The sequence below is a fragment of the Crinia signifera genome, chromosome 5, assembly GCF_055691185.1.
Source record: "Crinia signifera chromosome 5, ASM5569118v1, whole genome shotgun sequence".
NCBI classification, from domain to species: Eukaryota; Metazoa; Chordata; class Amphibia; order Anura; family Myobatrachidae; genus Crinia; species Crinia signifera.
Window position 1 is genome coordinate 155,954,906 of NC_139221.1, and position 22,141 is coordinate 155,977,046.

The 22,141-nt window shown below is 43.6% G+C and overlaps 1 protein-coding gene across 3 annotated transcripts in view; it reads right to left on the reverse strand.

Annotated features, from left to right (window-relative positions):
* The window catches only part of TNS3 (tensin 3), a 375,154-nt gene extending 353,295 nt beyond the window's left edge, over window positions 1-21,859 (reverse strand). For all 3 annotated transcript variants that reach the window (XR_014474929.1, XM_083188134.1, XM_083188132.1), the window contains exon 1: window positions 21,634-21,859. Coding sequence is in view for 2 of the 3 variants with exons in the window: in XM_083188134.1 (XP_083044260.1) it covers window positions 21,634-21,726 (93 nt within the window). In the remaining variant the exon portion in view is untranslated. The remainder of the gene's footprint in view (window positions 1-21,633) is intronic.
* Between the last annotated feature and the right edge of the window lie 282 nt (window positions 21,860-22,141).

Consider the following 22,141-nt stretch of genomic DNA (forward strand, 5'->3'; position numbering starts at 1 on the left):
CAGGAGCCGGCCGGGACCGTGACGTCAGGCATTATTTATACTTATAGCACATATGCACATATACTTGGGTCACTCCACATTATAATTAGGAGGTCCACAAATATAAACATGATTAGAGCACACTCTTATGTAGTCAACCCTATATATGTACTAATAGCACTTATACACTTTTATATGTGTCACCCCACATGACTACTAGGTAGTTATCATCATGTTTTTAATTATTAACTTAATGTATAAAAATATGCATATAATAAGTTCATTGATAGTATCCACAACTAGTGGATCACATAAATTAATATGGCACTTTTTTAATTATATACAATTTTTTGAGATAATATATAGCGAGCTGATAATGGTATGTATAAGGGACATTATGTTATGAACTTCCACTTATTAGCAAGATTGTCCCCCTCAAGATGGCGCCTGATTGGAGCGCATATATACTAGCTCTGCGCTCCACAGGCTCGGTCACATCCTTACTTGGAGGCACGCCCATCCAGCTGTAGTTCAACCACTAAGGATTAGGTAGTACGTCGGCGCAGTCCAATATGGCGCCCGTATGGAACGCACAGCGGAGACGCTGTGCGTTCCACCGCGTAATTAGGGAGGTACGCCCACCCAGCTGTAGTTTAACCACTAATGATTAGGTATGACGTCGGCGCAGCCAATATGGCGCCCGTTTGGAACGCACAGCGGAGACGCTGTGCGTTCCACCGCGTAATTAGGGTATGAAACCACATTCTCTATTCTATTTATATAGCGACAACCTGCGCTAGTATGTACACATATTAAGCTACCCAGCCTTTCTATTACCACGCTTATTCAGCGTATTTATATACGTTTTGTCACACACTATAAGTTTTGGGTAACAGGAAGTAGTCACACACCCTGTGCTCCATAAATAGCTGCATCTCTCATAGGAGTTCATTCTGATTTTGGATCCCTAGCTGTACACTTCCGGTTTTACTCCTAAAAGTAAGTACTTTCTAAGGCACTAAACTTTGGGTCATTGTTCTATACCAGTCCCTGGCTTGTAAAACATAGTTGTTTTGTATTTATTTCAAAGGTTCTGAAGTACTTTAGGAACCATACCTGAAAACTATTGAAAAACTGATGTAGGTCTTTGACCATTTTGTTACTGCATCTGCACTTATTCTTGTGACGCTGTAAATTTCAAAATATATGTCTGTCACATATCTGCTAAAGGTGAAGGTGAAGGGATCAGTTAAAGATCATCATTTGATTATCCATTTTTTTCCCATAGATTTGCCCTTTTCCTATTAAGGCACATCTCTGAAACACACCTGTGTGAATGACTTGTTTGGGTCATTGACCCCGCAGACGTATTTTCAGCTTTCCTGTGTCATATATGCAAATCCTTATACTTTCACTGAAGAACATCCAGCTAGAAGTGCTGGTGAAGGTGCGCATATAGCATTTTGTAATATTTACATTACTTCCTATAGTATGAAGGTGCGCATATAGCATTTTGTAATATTTACATTCTTCCCTATAGTAACACCCTCCACCCACTCAGGCTGTGCATTGGGTATCATTCCGTCATTTGCTGGACACTGTATGTGATCCGCTAAATCGGCTTAAGGTATTAATATTATCAATATTAGGTGACCACACACTATTGGTGATTCTGTACCCCTTGGGACTATGTTAATTGCTTTTTTTATGTTAAGTGTTTGATGTTACCAAACGGGATTAAAATCCTCACGCCTGCTACCTATTATGTTAGGAGCTTAGTAAGGCATAAAAATTCCTTTTTCCTCTCCGCTGTCCTCCACTCCTTATCATGACTGTCATCCATGATGTGCTTTTTGTATTTGTGTTCATATAAATGAACTCTACTATTTGTATTATTTACAGTGATTTTACGCCTTGCTGACTTATTGTTCGCTAAGCCCCTGATGAAGTCAATTTATTGACGAAACGCGTTGGGCCTACAACACCATCTGTATCAATAACAGACCAGCTGTACTTTTTAATCGAAAGTCTTTGTGAAGACTAAAAATAAATGCTTATTGTTTTAAAATTGTTGAACTGTATTTAGCGCACTCTATATTTCTTTTCTATCTCTATTTGCCTATCTGGGCCCGGCTAACAGGGTTCTATTAGAGTTGCCGCTTCCATTACCATCTTGGGCGCAATAGGGGAACCTTCTTCTGTGATATATATATATATATATATATGAGGAATAGAGGTATAGAGAGCGCTTTCAACCACCAAATGGAGATTCAACCGATAATTTGTTAAAATACAAAACAGTACAAATCTTAATAAAAACCAGTGTGCTTTTTATTGAAAGATTTTTTCAGATTCACATCTGGAAGTAGTATCCTTTTCGGAAATGCAAGTAACCCGACGCGTTTCGTCTTCAAAAAGACTTCATCAGGGGTTTAGTACTGCAGATGGTGAAAACAATGGTGGTGGTACATTATATACTGATAATACATATACAAAAATTTTCACATTTTATACATACACATTTTATACATACATTTTATAAAATTAATATTATTAAAAGTAAGCAGACCTATTGGTCCTTAAAATTCAATGTCACTTATGAGAACGAGCACAGAGAAAAGAATAAAGAGCATGATTGTATAGAGAGAGCACTGTATATAGAAAATGTAATTGAGGAGAAATTAAAAGGGTATTAAACATACCATAGTAATATTAGAACGCTTATACCAGCATGTATTTCCTCAAATATGCGTTAATGGTATAAAACTCCCTCAATATATATATATATTCCCTCAATATATATATATATATATACACACACACACACACACATATATATATAGTTGATTTTATATATATGTGGCGAGCGCAGCGAGCCCGAAGCGTCGCGAGCGCAGTGAGACCCCCGAGGGGACGCGTAATACCTGTGAAGTAATGCGCTTCCCCTCGCGGGGCTCGTTGCGCTCGCCACGCTTTGGGCTCGGGGGCTCGCTGCGCTCGCCACACTATATAAAATCAACTCCCCACCGAATAGGTTGGAGGACGCGTACCGCCGCCCCTCGCGGGCTCGCCGCGCTTCGGGTTGGCATTGATCGTGGGGTGGCGTTAACAATAGGGGGGCATTTGACCCATCAGGGATGAGAAACAATAAAAATTGGGGTCTGGGGGCCATTTAACATTGGGGTAAATGTAAAATCGGGTCTCAGGGACCATTTTACATTGATTCGCATCGCATGCGTTTTGGTTGCATGCGATGCGATCAACGATTTCGGGGGTCCCGATGGATACAATTTTTATCGCTGGCGCCGTGCTAGGAGACAAGTACCATACATACATATATTTACATACAGGGGCATCAACAACAGTGTAGACCCCTGGGCATAGCAATGTATTGGGGCCCCTACCGATCCTCCAGCGGTAGGGGTGGAGAACACTGTGATGTCCCGCGGGTGGTAGGGGGTATTATATCAACCGCTCAGCATGTAGGGCCTGGATCAGTAATTTCCACTAATTATCCCTTTACTGCACAGATGGTGGGAGAAGGGGGCATTGGGCTGAATGAAGGGGCTCTGATACATAACTTCCAGGGTGGTAGAGGATGTTTAATACGCAGAGGAGGGGTGTATAGTGGAGTGGGCTTATTATTCAGAATTTTCTAGTGGGAGGACAGCTTGCTTGATTGCAGATATCTCCAGTTCCCAGAAATAGATTTCTTAGATTTTAATGGCATTAAAAACTAGAGAATCCCACCTACAAAATAGTATTGATGACTAAGGGATCAGAGTTCAGAAGGCAGAGCAATCTGCCAACGAGTATATAAAACTACATACCAGGTGTGTGTGGAGCTGGAGCAGTAACCAGCTGCTTGAAGACTGATATCTCTGGTTCTGTGAACAGTAGAGACAAGATTCTAGTGTCCTTTAAAGGGGAAGATTCCCAGCTTTTGGAATATACCCTCAGAAAAACTCTACGTTAGACAAAACCTGAAATATCTGACTGGGAAGAGCAATTAACAGGCTTGGATGGGGACCACTGCTTTGAAGTCAGATATCTCCGGTTCCCAAGGGCCGATTTTTAAAATTCTTGTACCCATGGAAATAGGGGACCCTCAGCTTTCAGTTTTAGACTCCTGGGGGGTTTCTGGGTACTCAGAAACCCCCCCTGCATGCGCCACTGGGGTTACCTTGCTCAGCCAGTGACTGTGAACAAGGCTGTTGGTGAAATGCATTCCAGTCACTAGGTTCTCCTGCTGTGTGCACACTGGTGTTCTGCAGATGTCACCAGCTCTGATTATTTGTGGATATCAGGTACATTCATTCCTTCATATCTTCTTTAATTACATTGCTATGTATTTATACATATGGGGTCTCACTTTGATCATTCATTGCCTTATTGATGATCAAAAGCTGAATTTGTATTGAAAGAGGTTTTATTTCATCTCCATGCTATTATTTAGCTAGGGGGACTGTTTGTCATAGAACTGAAATATTAGGTATTTGGATATACTAATTGTGTTACCATTATTATCATGTATAGATCAGACCTGATCGCACAGCTGCTAATTTTCGGAGGCCAGCGATCAGGTATACTCCACCCCTCCAGAGTGAAATCTTCCCACATGCAGGTCTGCGAATTGCTTAGCACGGCTGGCAAAATCCACTCCCATGGAATAGTTTTTCCAGTGTGTGCAGTGTGTGCAGTCTGTGCATAGCCCAGGACTTACTCGGTGGCTGCGATAGGAACAGGCTGTTCTCCTATAATGGCTGCATTTTTCCTGACACTCGACATTTTTTATGATCTTGGGTGTCTATATCGCCATGGACACCGCGCAAGTGTACTGCATCCCCGTATAAGTGTACTGCAGTGTCAGGTCATAGCCAAAAGGTCAACGTACACTAGCGACACAAGCAAAAGATCGACATAAAAATTGTTGAAACGTGAAAACGTCAACACAAGTTTTTCGGGGTGTCAATTTTTATCCTGTAGCTGCGTAGCACATGGGCTCCCAACTAGTGTATTGCTTTGTTTGTCATGATTAATTTCCAGTCATAAGACATGTGCATCACAGTACAAACTAGATAGTCAAAATTACCTAGCAAGGTAGCCAGAATCACAGTTTTTGTAGCCAGAATTGCAGTGTTTGTAGCCAGAATAGCAGTGTTTGTAACCAGAATCGCAGTGTTTGTAGCCAGAATCGCAGTGTTTGTAGCCAGAATGGCAGTGTTTGTTGCCAGAATCTCAGTGTTTGTTGCCAGAATCTCAGTGTTTGTAGCCAGAATCAGTGTTTGTAGCCAGACTCGCAGTGTTTGTAGCCAGAATCACAGTGTTTGTAGCCAGAATCGCAGTGTTTGTAGCCAGAATCGCAGTGTTTGTAGCCAGAATTGCAGTGTTTGTAGCCAGACTCGCAGTGTTTGTAGCCAGACTCGCAGTGTTTGTAGCCAGACTCGCAGTGTTTGTAGCCAGAATCACAGTATTTGTAGCCAGAATCACAGTATTTGTAGCCGGAATTGCAGTGTTTGTAGCCAGAATCACAGTGTTTGTAGTCAGAATCGCAGTGTTTGTAGCCAGAATTGCAGTATTTGTAGCCAGAATTGCAGTGTTTGGAGCCAGAATTGCAGTGTTTGGAGCCGGAATTGCAGTGTTTGTAGCCAGAATCACAGTATTTGTAGCCAGAATCACAGTATTTGTAGCCAGAATTGCAGTGTTTGTAGCCAGAATCACAGTGTTTGTAGCCAGAATCACAGTGTTTGTAGCCAGAATTGCAGTGTATGTAGCCAGAATTGCAGTGTTTGTAGCCAGAATCACAGTGTTTGTAGCCAGAATCACAGTGTTTGTAGCCAGAATCACAGTGTTTGTCGCCAGAATCGCAGTGTTTGTACACTGTGGGTCTGGCAAAATAGACTGCATGCAAGGCAATATTGGCTATGGCACACAGTGTAGTTTATTTGGCCAATGGCCAAATCAGCTATAGTGAAAATCAACCATGGGCTTATATTCAAAGTCGGCATGTCAAAAATTGTGAAAAACTCGTGTCGACCATATACTGTGCTAACCATTATCATAAGCACCTATTGGCCATATCGACCTAATGCACGTCCACTAATAGTGGTCGACTTATTGACTAATACCATAAGGGCCTAATCAGAAATCCATGCAATCAAGATATACTATTATTATTATTATTATTATTATTATTATTATTATTATTATTAGTTTGTTACATGGGCTTATTTTTATTCAGCATCATTAAAAGTTGAATTTTACAATTTGTTTATTGGAGAGTGCTCCCAAAAGAGTCTCGTCTCCCTCAAACTTTGATTTGAAAAAGGATGAGATCAGCCTCTGGGAAAAATGAAACAAGATAGATAGTAACAACAATTACACAAAAGACTGATCTCCTTCAAAAGCAACAGCACCTGTTACAAAAGCCTTTAGTTTGAGTTTGTGAATGCAGCCAGTGTCTGAATGCGGCACATAGCTCTTTGCCCTCCCATCTCATCCGATGTCATTTAGCTGGTAATCCTTAGCTGCTCGAAAGATCAGCAGAACTATGCACAGTATACAATTATGGTGATTATTAAAAGGTGAAGAACTTTTCTCTGATGTGGTTTCTGGTGTCTTAATTTAACTTCCAGACACGATCAACTTCAAGTAAATAATAGAAATAAAATCCCGTGCATGCTCTTATAGAAAGTAGCAAATACTGAACTCATATTAGTAGTTATAACAAGATAGCAGCATACAAAATATACAATGGATATTGGCCCTTATTCAGATCTGATCGCAGTACAAATTTGTTCTCAAAATGGGGAAAACCATGTGCACTGCAGGTGGGGCAGATGTAACATGTGCAGAGAGTGTTCAATTTGTGTGAGTTATTTTTTCTGTGCAGGGTAAATACTGGCTACATTATTTTTACACTGCAATTTAGATTTTAGTTTCAACACAACCCACCCAAGTGTAACTCTCTCTGCACATGTTACATCTGCCCCACCTGCAGTGCACATCGTTTTGCCCATTTTGAGAACAAATTTGTACTGGAATCAGATCTGAATAACGGCCATTCTGTATGAATGCGTCTTATTTCATAACATCTTTCATGACTTTTTCAAGACAGTTCACTGCCTTTTTTTAAATCAAAACTGAAATAATCCCTTAACTTCCCAGCCTATTAAATTGAATCAACCATTCTGCTACTGAGGAGTGGATTCAATTAAGGGAGAGGTCCCGTTAACGCTCCCGGTTTCTGCTTCTAAGTACATTTACTGATATTGAAGAATGAGGTGCAAGCAGAAGGAAGCAAAGTTTAGTACCAGTGACATTGCTCGTTGAGGAGTTATTCAGATCTCATAACTGTTGTGCAAATTCACAAGGCGATCGATTATCAAACAACTGCGCATGTGTACGGATCATGGCACGCATGCGCCAAGCCAAACAGCAACAGAAATCAGAGATTACTCTATTCGCAATCATCTTGCAACTTGACTGACCGGAAGCTGGTGTTTGGGGGTGGTAACAACCGGCTGTTTTCTGGGAGTGTCCAAAAATATGCTGGTGTGCCCAGGAGTGTGACGTCAACGCCAGCCTTGATCAGCCTGATTCTGTTGCAGAGATTTGGAAGGATCAGACTTACACTTGTACGGACTGGGAAAATCATTAGATGGTGAGTATGTTGCTTATGGATTTGAAGCTGACCGCTGATCTGCGAACACATACTTGCACAGGGCAGTTTTCACTTTAGATGGTGACTATCTGAGTGCAGAGCTCTGTAAATTCACCTAGCAGCGATCAGCTCTGAATCAGGCCCTGAGTCACTTCATGCAAGGTGTGTCCGAAACCAACTCCAAACACATTGGCATTAAGTATCTGAGTTTTAAATTGTTTCAAAGACAAGCTAAGCATATGTAAAGGTCTGTGGAAATAAGAATCAGTGTCTCGAATGAGATAAACCTGCCCCCTCCTGGAGCCCCCCCCCCCCCACACACACACACACCAATGGCCAACCCCCTCCATTCTACCAGGGCCCGGCTGACCTGTCGGCTCCCCTGCCAGGGCTATTCATTTATAGTATGCAGCAGCCGTGATCAGCAGGCAGTGAGCAGTTAACCTGGAATTATGATAGAGTGTGAAGAGGCTCGAACAGAAATCCACATGAAGGCCCAAGCAGGCATCGTTCATAATATAGCCTCAAACTGTCCCCCTTGCCTTGCGCTGTGTGGATTGAAGTCATGTAACAATGCATTGTACTTGCAGTGAGTTATAGGGATGATCTAAAAGGACGTACTGTACTGTTCACTAGTTATCTTGCATTAGCAACACCACAATTTCATAAAGGTCGATAGTTCACACTTAGTGTGTGATTCTGGTTGGGGTCCTCTAAACACCGCCCGGCACCTACACGAACACCCACCCCCTTGCATGCCGATTTTCGCATGATTTCTACAGCGCTCGCAGATCTGGTGTCTTAGATCTGCGGGTGCCTGTACGGGAAGTGGGTGGGCAGCTGACATCCGCTGAAGTCCAGCCCACCCCCCGCACCCATGTCATTGCTGAATTTCCATGGGAATGACCAGCGTTTTCATGGGAATGCCCATGAAACGCTGGGCGTTCCTATCGGCGCAACCATGGCCCGATGGGCAGGGCCGCCGAGAGGCAGGGGGGGCGGGTACATTTTACCTGGGCCCGGGCCTGCCAGGGGGGCCCGGGTCCAGACACACACTTTGAAAAAAAATATTTGTTGGGGCTGCGGGAGGACTAGCGTCCGCCCGCCCGCCCATGTGTCCGGGCACCCACTTGTTATCTGTGGCTGTCCCTGCCTTCACCCTTCCCCTGCATATAGTGCACAGTCAGTCAGTCAGTGAGAGACAGACGCTAGAAGTGATAGTTCACCTCTAGCGTCTGACAGGAAGCACAGCTCTGCACTTCCTGGTAATGCTGCCGGGCTGTGCTCCCTGTCAGATGCTGGAAGTGAAAAATGACTTCTAGCGTCTTATCAGCGGAAGCAGGGGAGAGTGAGACTGACAGCCAGGGCTCTGCACTGCAGGGCTGGCCCCGCCCACCACACTCGGAGCAGCAGCAGCAGCAGCAGCCAGGCTCCGTGTGTCAGGGACAAGCCCTGCTCCTGCCTCTTCCAGCTCCTACTGTATATGTCTGCCTTTAGCTGCCTGCTCCACTACACTGCCGGGTCCCTGCACCACAGGAGGGAGAACAACACAGCCAGGTGAGAGCTGTATCTCCTGGGGCAGTGGGGGCTGCAGAAAATGTGTATGTATGTGTGGGGTGGGGTGGGAGGAGTTGGCTGGGTGTGTAATTTAAAACAGAGGTTTTCATGGCTTTAATATGATTTTTTTTTTTTTTTTTTGGGGGGGGGGGGGTGTATAATGTAATACTGTATAATGGTGTGTGTGTGTGTGTGTGTGTGTGTGTGTGTAATGTAACAGCAGTGTGTGTGTGTACTGGCTGTAAGATGGCATGCTGTGTATAATTTAATATAATGGTGTGTGTGTGTGTGTGTAATGTGACAGCAGTGTGTGTGTGTGTGTGTGTGTGTGTGTGTGTGTACTGGTTGTAATATGGAGTACTGTGTATAATTTAATATGTGTGTTATGTGGCAGTGTGTGTATGGGGGAGCTGTGCGTAATGCAGGGCTCGACAAACCCCGGGGCCAGGTCGCCAGATTTGCCAGGTATCAGATCACACTGCGCAGAGTGGTGGTTTCTGTCAATGCAACAGCCGGGCAGAGTGGGGGACAATCCCCCTGGCTCCGGCTGTGTCAGATCAAGTCCGCAGTGTGGAGATGGCTTGCGACCAATCGGAGCTCGCACTTCGGGAGCCAAGCAGGAGCAACAGTGTTGGCTCCTGATTGGCTGTCAGACCACAAGCTCCAATTGGCCCTAAAGCCACCTTGAGTTTTGAAATAGCCACGCCGTGGACCTGATCTGATACAGCCGGAGCCAGGTGGATTGTCCCCCACAGCGTTTGTCATTACCGCGCATTGTAGCGGTGGGGAGGGAGAGAGAGGGAAGAGGAGGAGGAGGGGTAATCCCTTATGGCAAATAGCATGTTACCCCTGGCAAAGAGTATGCAACCCCTGGCAAAGAGTATGTTACCCCTGGCATCAAGCAAGTGGTACTGTATAATATGTAATGGGTGTGTAGCATGTATAATAGGCATTGCAATTCACACATTTTCATCCTGGCTCCTACATTTTTAAACATTTGCCAAGCCCTGGTGTAATGTAATAGCATGTATGTACTGGGTGTAATGTGGGGGAATGTGTGTAATGTAATATAGTGGTGTGTACTGACTGCAATATGAGGGGAGGGTTGTGGGGTAGATGGATGTAATGCATACTTATATATGTATAGGCAGCAAAAGAGGCAGAAGTTTTCTTTCACATGTTTAGTGCAGTGTTACAGGAAGCAACATCCGTAACTGAATCAGGCCCAAAGTGTTCCAGAGTTTTCTTCTGCCACTGCAGGAAAATCCCATAGTGGCCATAGGTGCGCCCATAGGTGAAGTTAGACACGCCCTCTGGGCAGAGCATGACACACCCTCTCAGTGACACATTGCGTTCTTTTAGCAGCTCAAATCTCCCTGAAATTAGTTTTCAAAAGTAGGCAAGTATGATTAACCCCTTGGCAACAAGCTAGAACCACTGGCAATGGAAAATAACCCCCTTGGCAACAAGCATTTACCCTTGGCAAAAAATAACCCCTTGGCAACATCCAATAACCCCACCCCTGGCAACGCATATTAACCCCTTGGCAACGAGCAAGAACCCCTGGCAACAGACATTAACCCCCCCTTGGCAACGAGCAAGAACCCTTGGCAACAGACATTAACTCCTCTTGACAACAAGCAATAACCCCTGGCAATGCATATTAACCCCTTGGTAACCGACATTAGCCATCTTGGCAACGGACATTAACCCCCTTGGCAAAACTAAACTTGGCTAAACACTGCATGCGTCTAATAAGGCGGGGAGGCTGAGGGCATGGCCAGCAGTTCACACAGCACTGGCCATGTCCTCACAGCGACAAAACGGCACCCAAAATTTTTTGGCGTGTGCCTGCGGCACGCACATATATTCCTTTGTCCGCTGCCAAAGTTGGGAGGTATGCACCTCTTTTCTGTAGCTCGCCACTCCAGGGGGGGCCCCGTGACGCTGTTGTACCGGGGCCCAGGATTTCTCTTGGCAGCCCTGCCGATGGGCCCTATGTTACTATGTTAAATCCCGCCCCGTGCAAGCCTGCTAATTGCTTGGCACCGCTTGTGAATAGCTGCAAATCCATTCGCTAGCCACTCACCATCAAATGATTTTTCCACTGTTCGGGGCACACGCTATTCCTTAAAATGCTTCACCAAGCCTGAATTTTTCCTGGCACTATCAGAAAACGGACAGTTACCACCCACTAACACCGGCTTCCTGTCAGTCACATAGCGGCTGGCTTGCACTTTAAAAAAAAACGCAGATTTTCTACACTGTTTGGCAACAGGCATGCATATTATGATCCATACACATTTTCAGTCATTCGATAATAGGTTGCTGTGCAAATTCCCACGCCAATGATCAGGTCTGAATAACCCCCAATGTGCAGGGCATAATTGTGTGTGGCTTACTGTGCGGGCCATAATGGGCCTAATTCAGACTTGATTGCAGATCAAATTTCTTCTCAAAATGGGCAAAACCGTGTGCACTGCAGATGGTGCAGATGTAACATGTGCAGAAACTGAGGGGCGTTGAAACTGAAATCTATACTTCATTGTAAAAATAAAGCAGCCAATATTTACACTGCACAGAAACAATATAACTCACCCAAATCTAACTCTCTCTCTGCACAAGTTACATTTGCCCCACCTGCAGTGCACATGGTTTTGCCCATTTTGAGAAAATATTTGTTCTGCGATCAGGTCTGAGTTAGGGCATTACTGTGTAGGGCATATTTTGCAGGTCATTATTATGTGAGACATAGGGCCTAGGTCAGCATTGATTGCTATTCTGAGTAGTTACAGATGACTGTGAGCAAATAGCTGCCGCCCAGACAGAAAGAGAACACGCCCCATGAAGGTCTGCATATGAATTGGCAAAACATCACAGATCACTATGCATCTGCAGATCTAAACGCAATTCCCGAACCATCGAAAATGATTTTGCCGTCTGTGCAAATGTGAGTAGCTCTGAGGCTACAGAGCCAGAGAGAACATGTCACAATACATTACTGATCACATGGTCTGAGCTGTTACTGATCACATGGTCTTTATGGGAACTAGATGAAAGAAGACGTTTTCCGTGAAGATGGGTTGTTGTCTCAGCAAATGCTCTGATGATGATGTGCAGTGCGTTGTACCTGCGAAAACCTAGAATGCCGATGTCTGCGAAACAGACAGTGAGTTCTCAATTGAAGATCAGGGATACATCGCCAAGGGTGACTGAACTTCTCTCAGGCAGCAATAAATCCCCAAAGTTACTTTCCCTTTAATGTCACTAACATAGGTAGAAGTGCATGTATCCCTCCATAGGTAACTTTGTGCCTGTGCCTGCGCTCAATTGGCCTGATGATTCATAACTGAATAGTTAGCCGCAACCCCACCCTTCGTCATCCTGCCCCTCGCTAGCCTGCAAATGGTTAGCAAAGATGTCGCAGCGAGGGTCGAATTAAGGGCATCATGGGTCTGGAGCTGAAAATGTTTTTAATGGTAATTTTAAAATCCCAATTCCCTGTTCTCCAACCACTGCCGCTGCCTGTCCCTGCCGCTCCTCTGCTTGTGGTCACCGGTCTGGTCCTCTTATAACAGTAGCTGGGCAGCAACAGGATGCAGAGCAGGGAGAGGGCCTTTCCTGCCCGGCACTTCACTGCTCTGCAATAGGTGTGTGCCAGCGTATGTGCTTACAGTGAAGATGCACTGTGGGCTAGGCACCACTGGCACACAACTAGTTACGGCCCTCTGTTTAACATTTCTTAACAGTTTTTTAAGCTTTAATTTTTGCCAATCAAGCTAAACGACTCAGAAAGATCCTTCGCAAACCTGTAATAGTAGAATATTTCCATGGATAAATACTATATTTTGGTATTTATGCCAGCAGTTATGTAAAATGTTTTCCGTATTCTGCCCAGTTAAGGAAAAACGGTATCTAGGAATTTAAGTTAAAGACTAGGACTTCAGTAAATAAGTATACTGAATTATAGTACAGGCCTGGGCTCTCTTATCCATGTAGTGTGTGGTCGTGCCGGTGACATCACCGTTGTGACTGCTCAATGCACCCCTGGAAACAGAGATGCCGCTGAAGAGGCTCCTGAAGGCCGCCGTGGATGCCAGGGGACATCGGGGCACCACCAGGGGACCAGGTAAGTATGGAAAAAAAAATATTACAAAAACCGAAAAAATCCCTTATCCAATATGCTCGTGGTCCCGAGCATTTTGAATAAGGGATTCTCAACTTGTACAATGGGGGTTAGTCTGATTCACTCGGAAAGGCACAATCACTCTCTAATAGACAAAACCATGTGCACTGCAGGGGGGGGGGGGGGGGGGCAGATGTAACGTGCAGAGAGTTAGATTTGGGTGTTTTATTGGTTTTTTGCAAGGTAAATACTGTCTTCTTTGTTTTACACTGCACTATAGATATCAGTTTGAAGTACACCCCCACCCATATCTAACTCTCTCTGCACATGTTACTTCAGCCCCACCTGCAGTGGATAGGGTTTTGTCCATTAGAGAGTGATTGTGCCTTTCCGAGTGAATCAGAATAACCCCCAATGTATGCTCCTCTACACATGAGTATTACACATTTTACGTTAACTGAAAAAAATTGCAGAGTATAACATGTTTTCCAATGCAGTTTTTACACCTCCATATAAACATAAAAACATAATAAAACATTTTAAAAGTAACACACACACACATATTTTATATATATATATATATATATATATATATATATATATATATATATATGCAAATGACTAATATTATAATATAGAAAACACTGTGTTATATTTAAATTGGTCACTTTCTCCCCCTTTGCATCTAGAATAGTTTCTCTTGAAAATGTACACCTTAAAAGCAGCATTTCAGATTTCTTCCTAGCCTGCTGGAAAGGAATCCAACCATTGTGACCTCTCTTTATAGCCTTAATTGGCATCACATTTGAAACTCAGTAAGAATCCCTTGGAGGGTGGTTGCCAAAGACTTGTTTTGAATTAAAATCCTAAATGATCCTTGCTGAAACCTTAGTAGACATAAACAGAGCGAATGCAGTGCTGTGCACTCTAATGTGGCTGGAGAGCTGACATGAATGTAATATGGTAGAATAAAGCTTTGTTTTATTCCAAGTTCTCGCTAAACCTCAGAAATACCAGCTGTGAATTCCATTTGCTGTCTGTACAGGATGGTTTGTCCAAACAATTTAGGTCAGTTTTGACCTATTATTTTCCAGCTTCAGTATTTTAACTGCTAGATAGTTTTCTTTTTTTTAATAAAAAAAATCTATACCATCTAAATATAAAATTAATTTTAAAGAATTTTAAATAAATAAGAAGATTGTAAAGTGGATTTGTCACACTTTATCCTCTTGAAGCTGTTATTCATTAATTTTAGGCCATATGTGATGGTACCATGATCCCTTTGTGAGTTCTACATTTTTAAAGCTTTCCAATGGAGCTCCAACTGCCACCATTTCTGACCAGCTTGGTTGCCCTCTTAGAAAGCTCTGAGACTTGCAAATGGCCATACTTAGAGATTTCCCAGGTGTTTCCTAATTGGTAGCAGCCAGTTCTCAGGTTGTGAATGTAGTTTGGACCAAGTGACGAATGGAACATGCCTGTAACCCGCAACGGCAAGGTCATTTGAACATTAATTTCACTATCCACGCCACCACCGGATGCCTCTCATAAGCAGGTGGTGAGATTAGCGAAGCAAGTAAGCGGGTCAAAAGCATGGCGAATCAAGTGAGTCTGCAAGGGTATACTTTGTGTGTCCTGTTGCCTTTCATGCTCTCCCTGCCATCCCAGGTTATATGGTATGTCCTGTCACCTGGAACATTTACTAAAAAGAATGTATATCCAACTTTCCTAATTCAGGACTGCTTCAAAGGCTGCTAAGACTCTGCTAAGTTTAAAAATCTCATCTCCAGTCTAATAACTAATCCTTGCAGAGAAATGAAGTGGACGGAGATAAAGTAACAGCCAACCAGTTCTTAACGATGATGTGCATCAGATCAGAATTGGAGGCTAATACATGCGTTTTGTCAATTTTAAAAGATTCCACAGCCCGATCTGTCAGAATTGGATGAAAAGCGCCCAAATCGCATTTGTGTATAGGCACCTTTGTTGTGCAAGTGAATCGATGTAATGTTTGAATAGTGTAATGCATAATGCATAGTATGGGGTCTTACACCATATGCTGTATGTCATTCATGCTGTATGGTAACATGGATTATATACCTTGCTGCAGGGCTGCCGGGACTGATGAAATAGACAGGCCCCCCATCTCAAACCCCCGGCATGCCTGGCGAGACCTCCAGTGTTCTCAGCATTGGTCACACTATTCAACCAACTTCTATATCAAGGGAAATGTGAACCTTGTATATGAGAAATTATACTTGTAAGACTCAGGGGCAGATTCTCTTAGATATAAATGCGGTAAAAACCCAGTTATTGGGGTTTTTACTGCATTTTGGGATGCACTAAGCATCCCCCGCCGGGTTACCACGAAAAATCTGTGACCTCCTCCTCCTTGCACTGATCCTCTTCCGGGTGCAGAGAGGAGGAGAGCCAGCCCCCCGCAGCAGCAGCCAGCAGCCGGGTAAGGGAGGGAGGGGGGAGCCGCCGGGTGGCCGCTGACTCACCGCAAAGGACATCTCTTAACACAAGAGCTGTCCTTTGCCATAATTATTGCATATGTTACAGCATATGCATATGCAATAATTATGAATGCGGTAGCCGGCGATAGGGGGCGCGGATGTTAGAGCATCCCCCCCTCAAGTCCTGGGCCCCAATTCTGTCCGCCCGGAACTGGAGTGCAGGCTTGATAATGTTCCTGTACACACCAGCGGATGCGAACAGCCCAGTTGGTAATCGTGGAGTGGTTTATTTAATAAATATATAGTTCACCTGTAGTAATGGTTATACATACCTGGTGTATGGCAAAGTGTTTTTGAGTGGAGCGGAGTCAGACAGCTCACCAGGGGGGGAGATCCTCTAAGCTAAAAATGGGGTAAAACCCCCGTTATCAGGGTTTCTACCGCATTTTGGGATGCACTAAGCATCCCCCGCCGGGTTACCGTGGCGGGGGAGGATCGGCAGAAAAATCTGGCGATGCCCCATAGAAGCCTACTGGCTTTTAATGTGACCCCCCCGCCGCTCCACACCGCCCCACTGCTGCCCCGCATGGACCCCGCCGCTCCGCATCGCCCCCCCCCCCCCTCACCTGTGTCCAGGCAGCACAGAGCTGTTCTGCCCGGACCCATGACCTCCTCCTCCCTGCACTGATCCTCTTACAGGTGCAGGGCGGAGGAGAGCCAGCCCCCCGCAGCAGCCAGCAGCCGCATAAGGAAGGGAGAGGGGAGCCTCGCAGACTCAGCAAAGGACAGCTCTTAACGCAAGAGCTGTCCTTTGCCATAATTATCGCATATGTTACAGCATATGCGATAATTATGAATGCAGTAGCCGGCGATAGGGGGCGGTATGGGGGCGCGGATGTTAGAGCATCCCCCCCTTGTGCTGAATGTATGGTTAGTGGTGCAGGAACACTGGAACAGCATCTGGTACAGTTAATGAAATCTCCCAGGAAGAAGAATATGAAGTCTGTGAAGTAGCGCACTAATCTTTTAACATATCAAGCCTGCAATGCCACCATGTTGTTTTGGTAACCTACCCATTAGCCTTGGCAAAGGGAAGATGTATGTATTATGGCCATCAAAGTTGGTAATTTCTGCTCATTATAATAACCTACATTCTGGGTACTGTTTCAGCAACTTAAGTATTGTAAAGCTTTCATTTTTATTATATTCAATTAAAGTTATATGTAATCCATTCTCTTAATGCGGAAACAAAACAGACAATAAGTACATTTCATAACCATTTACCAACTTTCTTTAATTTTCATAGCAACCATTCTAATTGATTTACTTTTATCACTGCCTAATTGAACTTAAGTCTGCTTCCAAATGCTACCTCTCATGCAAACACTTGCAGATCTTCTTTCACAATCCGTACATATGTTGCATCCTCTATTTTGACAGCTTGCAAACCCTGAAGCAGAATAGAGTATTTATAGCAATGAAGCCAAAAAATTCAATAAGAAAATGAAGATCTGGCTAGCTAAAGTCACAGTTGCACCACGTTTTGCTAGAAACAATTCCCTTCTCTAATATCGAAATTTGATAACAGACAATTCAACAGATTTTTCAGACTCCTTGAATCACTGACTGAAGATGCCCATACACGTTACAAATATTGTATACAATATCGCATCATATCGCATTGCATAGGTTTTGCGATGAGATGAGATCTAGAGTACACAAAGTATGTGCTGCACATACTTTTTGTACTAGAACTCATCTCATTGCATTGCACAACCTATGCAACGCAATGAGATGCGATATTGTATACAATATTTTATACAATAATTGTACCGTGTATGGGCATCTTCAGATTAGAAAAGTCATCAGCCTGATAGTCAGCAACATGGAGTCGTGACCCTATGCTGAGAAGGTTGGGACCCACTTTGGGGTCAGGACCCACAGTTTGAGAACCGCTGCTGTAGACTGTTGACAGTAGTGGAAATCATATGAGGGTAAGGATTTGGGACATCAGACTAGTACAGAAATGTTGCCCAGCCAAAAGTATTTTAAGAAATGATTAAACATATGATTATGAAATTTCCTCTGCAGTATTGCTGGGGTTCGGCACACTCTTGAAAAGATGAATCTGCACCTAGTATGTTGCCCACTTCCACTAGCTGTAGACTTTCCCGCCTAATAGATTGCTAGCACCGCTTAAATTCTCGTGCTAGTCTGGCTTCAAACTTTGGGCACACACTCTCTGTGGCACAACTTCAGTGAATCCTCTTGCAACACCTGTGCCACATATCAACGTTTTATCCATCTGTATATTATGCTACAATGGAGCTGGGATGGCAGGGTGAGATAGGGGCAGCAATAGGGTGGTTCCAGGCAGTGCAGGGGGTGACATGGGTCCTCTCACAATTTATATAAGTACAGTTGCATGTATATTGTACTATCACCTCTTTATGCTGTGAGAAGTGGAACAGCAGTGTTTTATTTACAGCTATAAGTATAAAGTACATGTAACTTAGGCCCTTATTCTGATCGGTGCGGATATATCCGCGTGCGTTCGGCCCGCCGATGTTTTGTGTCTGCGCATGTGCAGAGGCGTCTCTGCGCATGTGCGAGCGGGGCGTACGGCCAAATCCCGCATGATATGTGAACACTCCGAACAGGGGGTGGAGAGGGGGGTGAAGGGCTATTTGGGCTCATTACCATATGCATACGCCCCGCGTTTCATGGGAGTTCCCATGAAAACGCTGGGCGTACGTATGGTAATGCGGCCGTGACGCACGTGTAGGTGGCAGACATATGACATCGCCGGATGTCAGCTGCCCGTCCAGATCCCTGCTTTTGCACGGAAAAATGTCCGTGTGGTCTGAGGTTGCGGGTGCTGGTGGAGCACACGGTCCTGCATTCGATGGTCTGCGACCATCGAATGATGGGGGAGGTTCCCTTAGATGGAGGAGGCGTATTCCGTGAAAAATACACGTGCGGTCCGTTCGGACAGCTTCTTACCGCATACGGACGGAGTTGGCGATCCGTATGGAAGGCGGGGTTTCGCACGCATGGTCCTGGCCGCATAATCGGCTCCGGCCGCACCGATCAGAATAAGGGCCTTAAACCTGAGCCTTGGAGTAGATATGGAACACATTAATAACACTAGACTTAAGGTTACATGTATTTGCAACTCAAAATACAGATATGGAACAGTCTGTAAATCAGGTCCATAGTTAACAAAGTCAGCAAACTAATCAGCTTTCAGTGTGAAAGGTTTCAAATAATATTCACAGTGCACAGCCTCAGCTTATCTACATCTACGACCAATTTATTATTAACAGTTTCTTATATAGCGCATACATATTCCGCAGCGCTTTCAGAGTAATGTTGAACTTTACATCAGTCCCTGCCCCAGTGGAGCTTACAATCTATATTCCCTACCACATATACACGCACACACAGACATTCTGGGGTTAATTTTGTTGGGAGCCAATTGGCCTACCAGTATATTTTTAGAATGTGGAAGGAAACCGGAGTACCTGGAGGAAACCCACGCAAGTATGGGGAGAATATACAAACTCCGCACCGTTAGGACCATGGTGGGAATCGATCCCATGACCTCAGTGCTGTGAAGCAGTAATGCTAACCATTACACCATCCGTACTGCCCGTACCAATTTCAATATTCTTCTAGGAATATGATCACTAGGTCGACCTTATTTAGGTTGACACCTGAAATAGAGCCACATGGCTAAGGTCGACAGGGTTGGAAGTTAAAACAAGCATTATGTCAACAATGGCAAGGTCGACAGTTAAAAGGTCGACATGAGTTTTTTATATATTATTTTGAGCCAACATGTGCTGAAAAGTGGTACTTCATGCCCCACCATCTGCTACGGCATGGTGGGAGAATAAAACAGTGTGTCTGAAGCATGGCCAATGCAGCGAGCCATGCGAGGGGACGCCGTACACTTTGACGGTGTCCATGTAGACTATGTCAACATTCGGAACAAAAAAAACATGAAAAACTCATGGCGACCTTGCCATTGTTTGGCCTAATGCATTTGTCGACCTTCCAACCCTGTCAACCTTAGCCATGTTGACCTACTTCAGGTGTCGACCTAAGCCCTGTTGACCTTCAGTGGTCAACTCAATGCATGTCAACCCAAATCGGGTCGACTCAATGACCCGTTCCCATAGTTTATCTGTCTCACCTTTATGACTCTCCAAGCTTAGTACATCTGCCTCTTTGTAATGCCTCCAGATAAATGATAAGTGGGTCCTTTTGAATAAATGACATGTGGGTCACTCCATAAAAGCATTCATTTTGGTTTCAATGGAATTAAGACTTTCTTTAAAGTAAAAGTTCAGATGTAGCTGTATTACCATGATTGGTGACTAGTGGAATTGTAGTCCATATGCCAGTCTAGAGGCAGTAACGGGATAGGGCACACTGAGCAGTTCTACCTACTGTTCCCGTTTACTGAATCAGAACTATGGGAAGAATAAGGGAACCTAAGGAACACTGTCTGCACTGAAGGCTTTTCCACTCCTGATAAAAATTGTTTTATGTTATTTTCATTTTTTTTTTTACTAATAGTAACGTTTGTGTTAGCATAAAGATAGTTCCTAAAGGATTCAAACTAGTTGTGATCTTCCCGGCTAACTGAAGCAAGGTGTTGGATTGCAGCACAGCCTGATCTTTCTTCCTGCAAAGATAGGATAACCAGAGTACAGCAAGCTCCTATTTTCTAGAGTACAACTCTAGGATCTGCAAAAAGGAACAGTCCCTTTAAGTATAGGAAATGTCACACTTGATCTATAATGCCAGAGAGTGCGTGTTCCATAAATGCATCTTATACAACAGTGAATTGCACTTGTATTGTCTGTAGCGGGCACATTTGAACAACATGTTGCTTTTGCTTTCCATAGAATCAATCTGGAGTCGGGATTCATCATAAATAGCAATATTGATGAAAACAGTTTCCAAATAGGGAAGGGTCTAACAAATAAAACTTTTTTTGTTTTGGATACTGGACAAGATGTCATCTAAGAAGAAATAAAGATCGGCCACAATATGATTTTCTAATGTTATACGTACCATGTCTTTGAAAGTACATAGAATAAGCTTTGTGTAAATATCAATCGCAATATTTTACTCATTACCAATAAAGATTGATTTACATTTAATTCCAGAGACAAAAATATCTATCCTTGTGCAGCATAATTATTATTGTTCTTATTATATCAGTGTTTATTTATTATTTACTCATTTAGCAAAATAACCAGTGTAATATGATCTTCATCCAAATGATTGTTCTATAAATTTGTACTTAAAATTACTAGAGTAATGGTAATTTTAAGTACAAATTTATATAACAGTCATGGAAATAACACACATGATGTTACACACACAGGAAGTAACACACATGATGCTACTGACATGTGAATGAAAGCATGTTCTCAATGTGTCTATAAAATACCAGAAAGAAATCATATTAAATGCAGAGCCATGTATAAATAATAGACTTCAGTCTATTATAACCTTGGAAAAGTACGCCCCTTGAAGATAGCAGTGCAAGTAGCTGTATTAATATGTATATTCATAGTAAACAGAGAGGAAACACACAGAGCGGAGTCTTGGTCACCACCTTTCTGTATTCATGCTACACTTTATACATACAGAAGTGATGGTTATTTAAAGCAACTCAGATAAACCATACTCTCCTTCAGCAGCAGCAGCAGTAAGTATACTACTACCTGAAATATATTTGCATAATGGATGGAGATAGCTAAAAAATCAGGCTCTCGGCTTACTCCAATTTGCACCAGTCTAGTGCAATAAAGCAAAGAATCTTGAAATACCTTTTGAGGTTTCTGCTCCAACAAATGCAAGGAAGCTTCTGCTTGCTTTTTGTTATTCTTCTTGCGGCAGCAGGAAAAATAGTCTCCTCTCATGTTGTTCTGGGATTTACAGTTTGAACAAAAAACAGAGTTTTATACAAGGCTGCAAAATCCAACTTTCACTGAAATGATCTTATCCATTCTTTAAGTCTTGTGTGCTGGATGTGCATTCACCTAATGCAAGCGAACAAAGTGATGTCAACTCACACCCCCTTCTCCTCCACACCCACCAGCCTTCTAATCCTTCCTGTCTAGGGATTGGCTGGCTCCCTGACCCAGGAGACTCAACTTGGCATTTCAGATGTCAACATGCGTTTCCAACACATAGCTGCACATCCATACAGGGAATATGTGCTGCACAGATCCTTATCCCTGCTGTATGTAGTGTGTCTGTCTTACTGTATCCTGCATATACGACTCTAAATCATTTTGTCACCTGTTCCAAACAAACCAAGAAATAAAATGAACT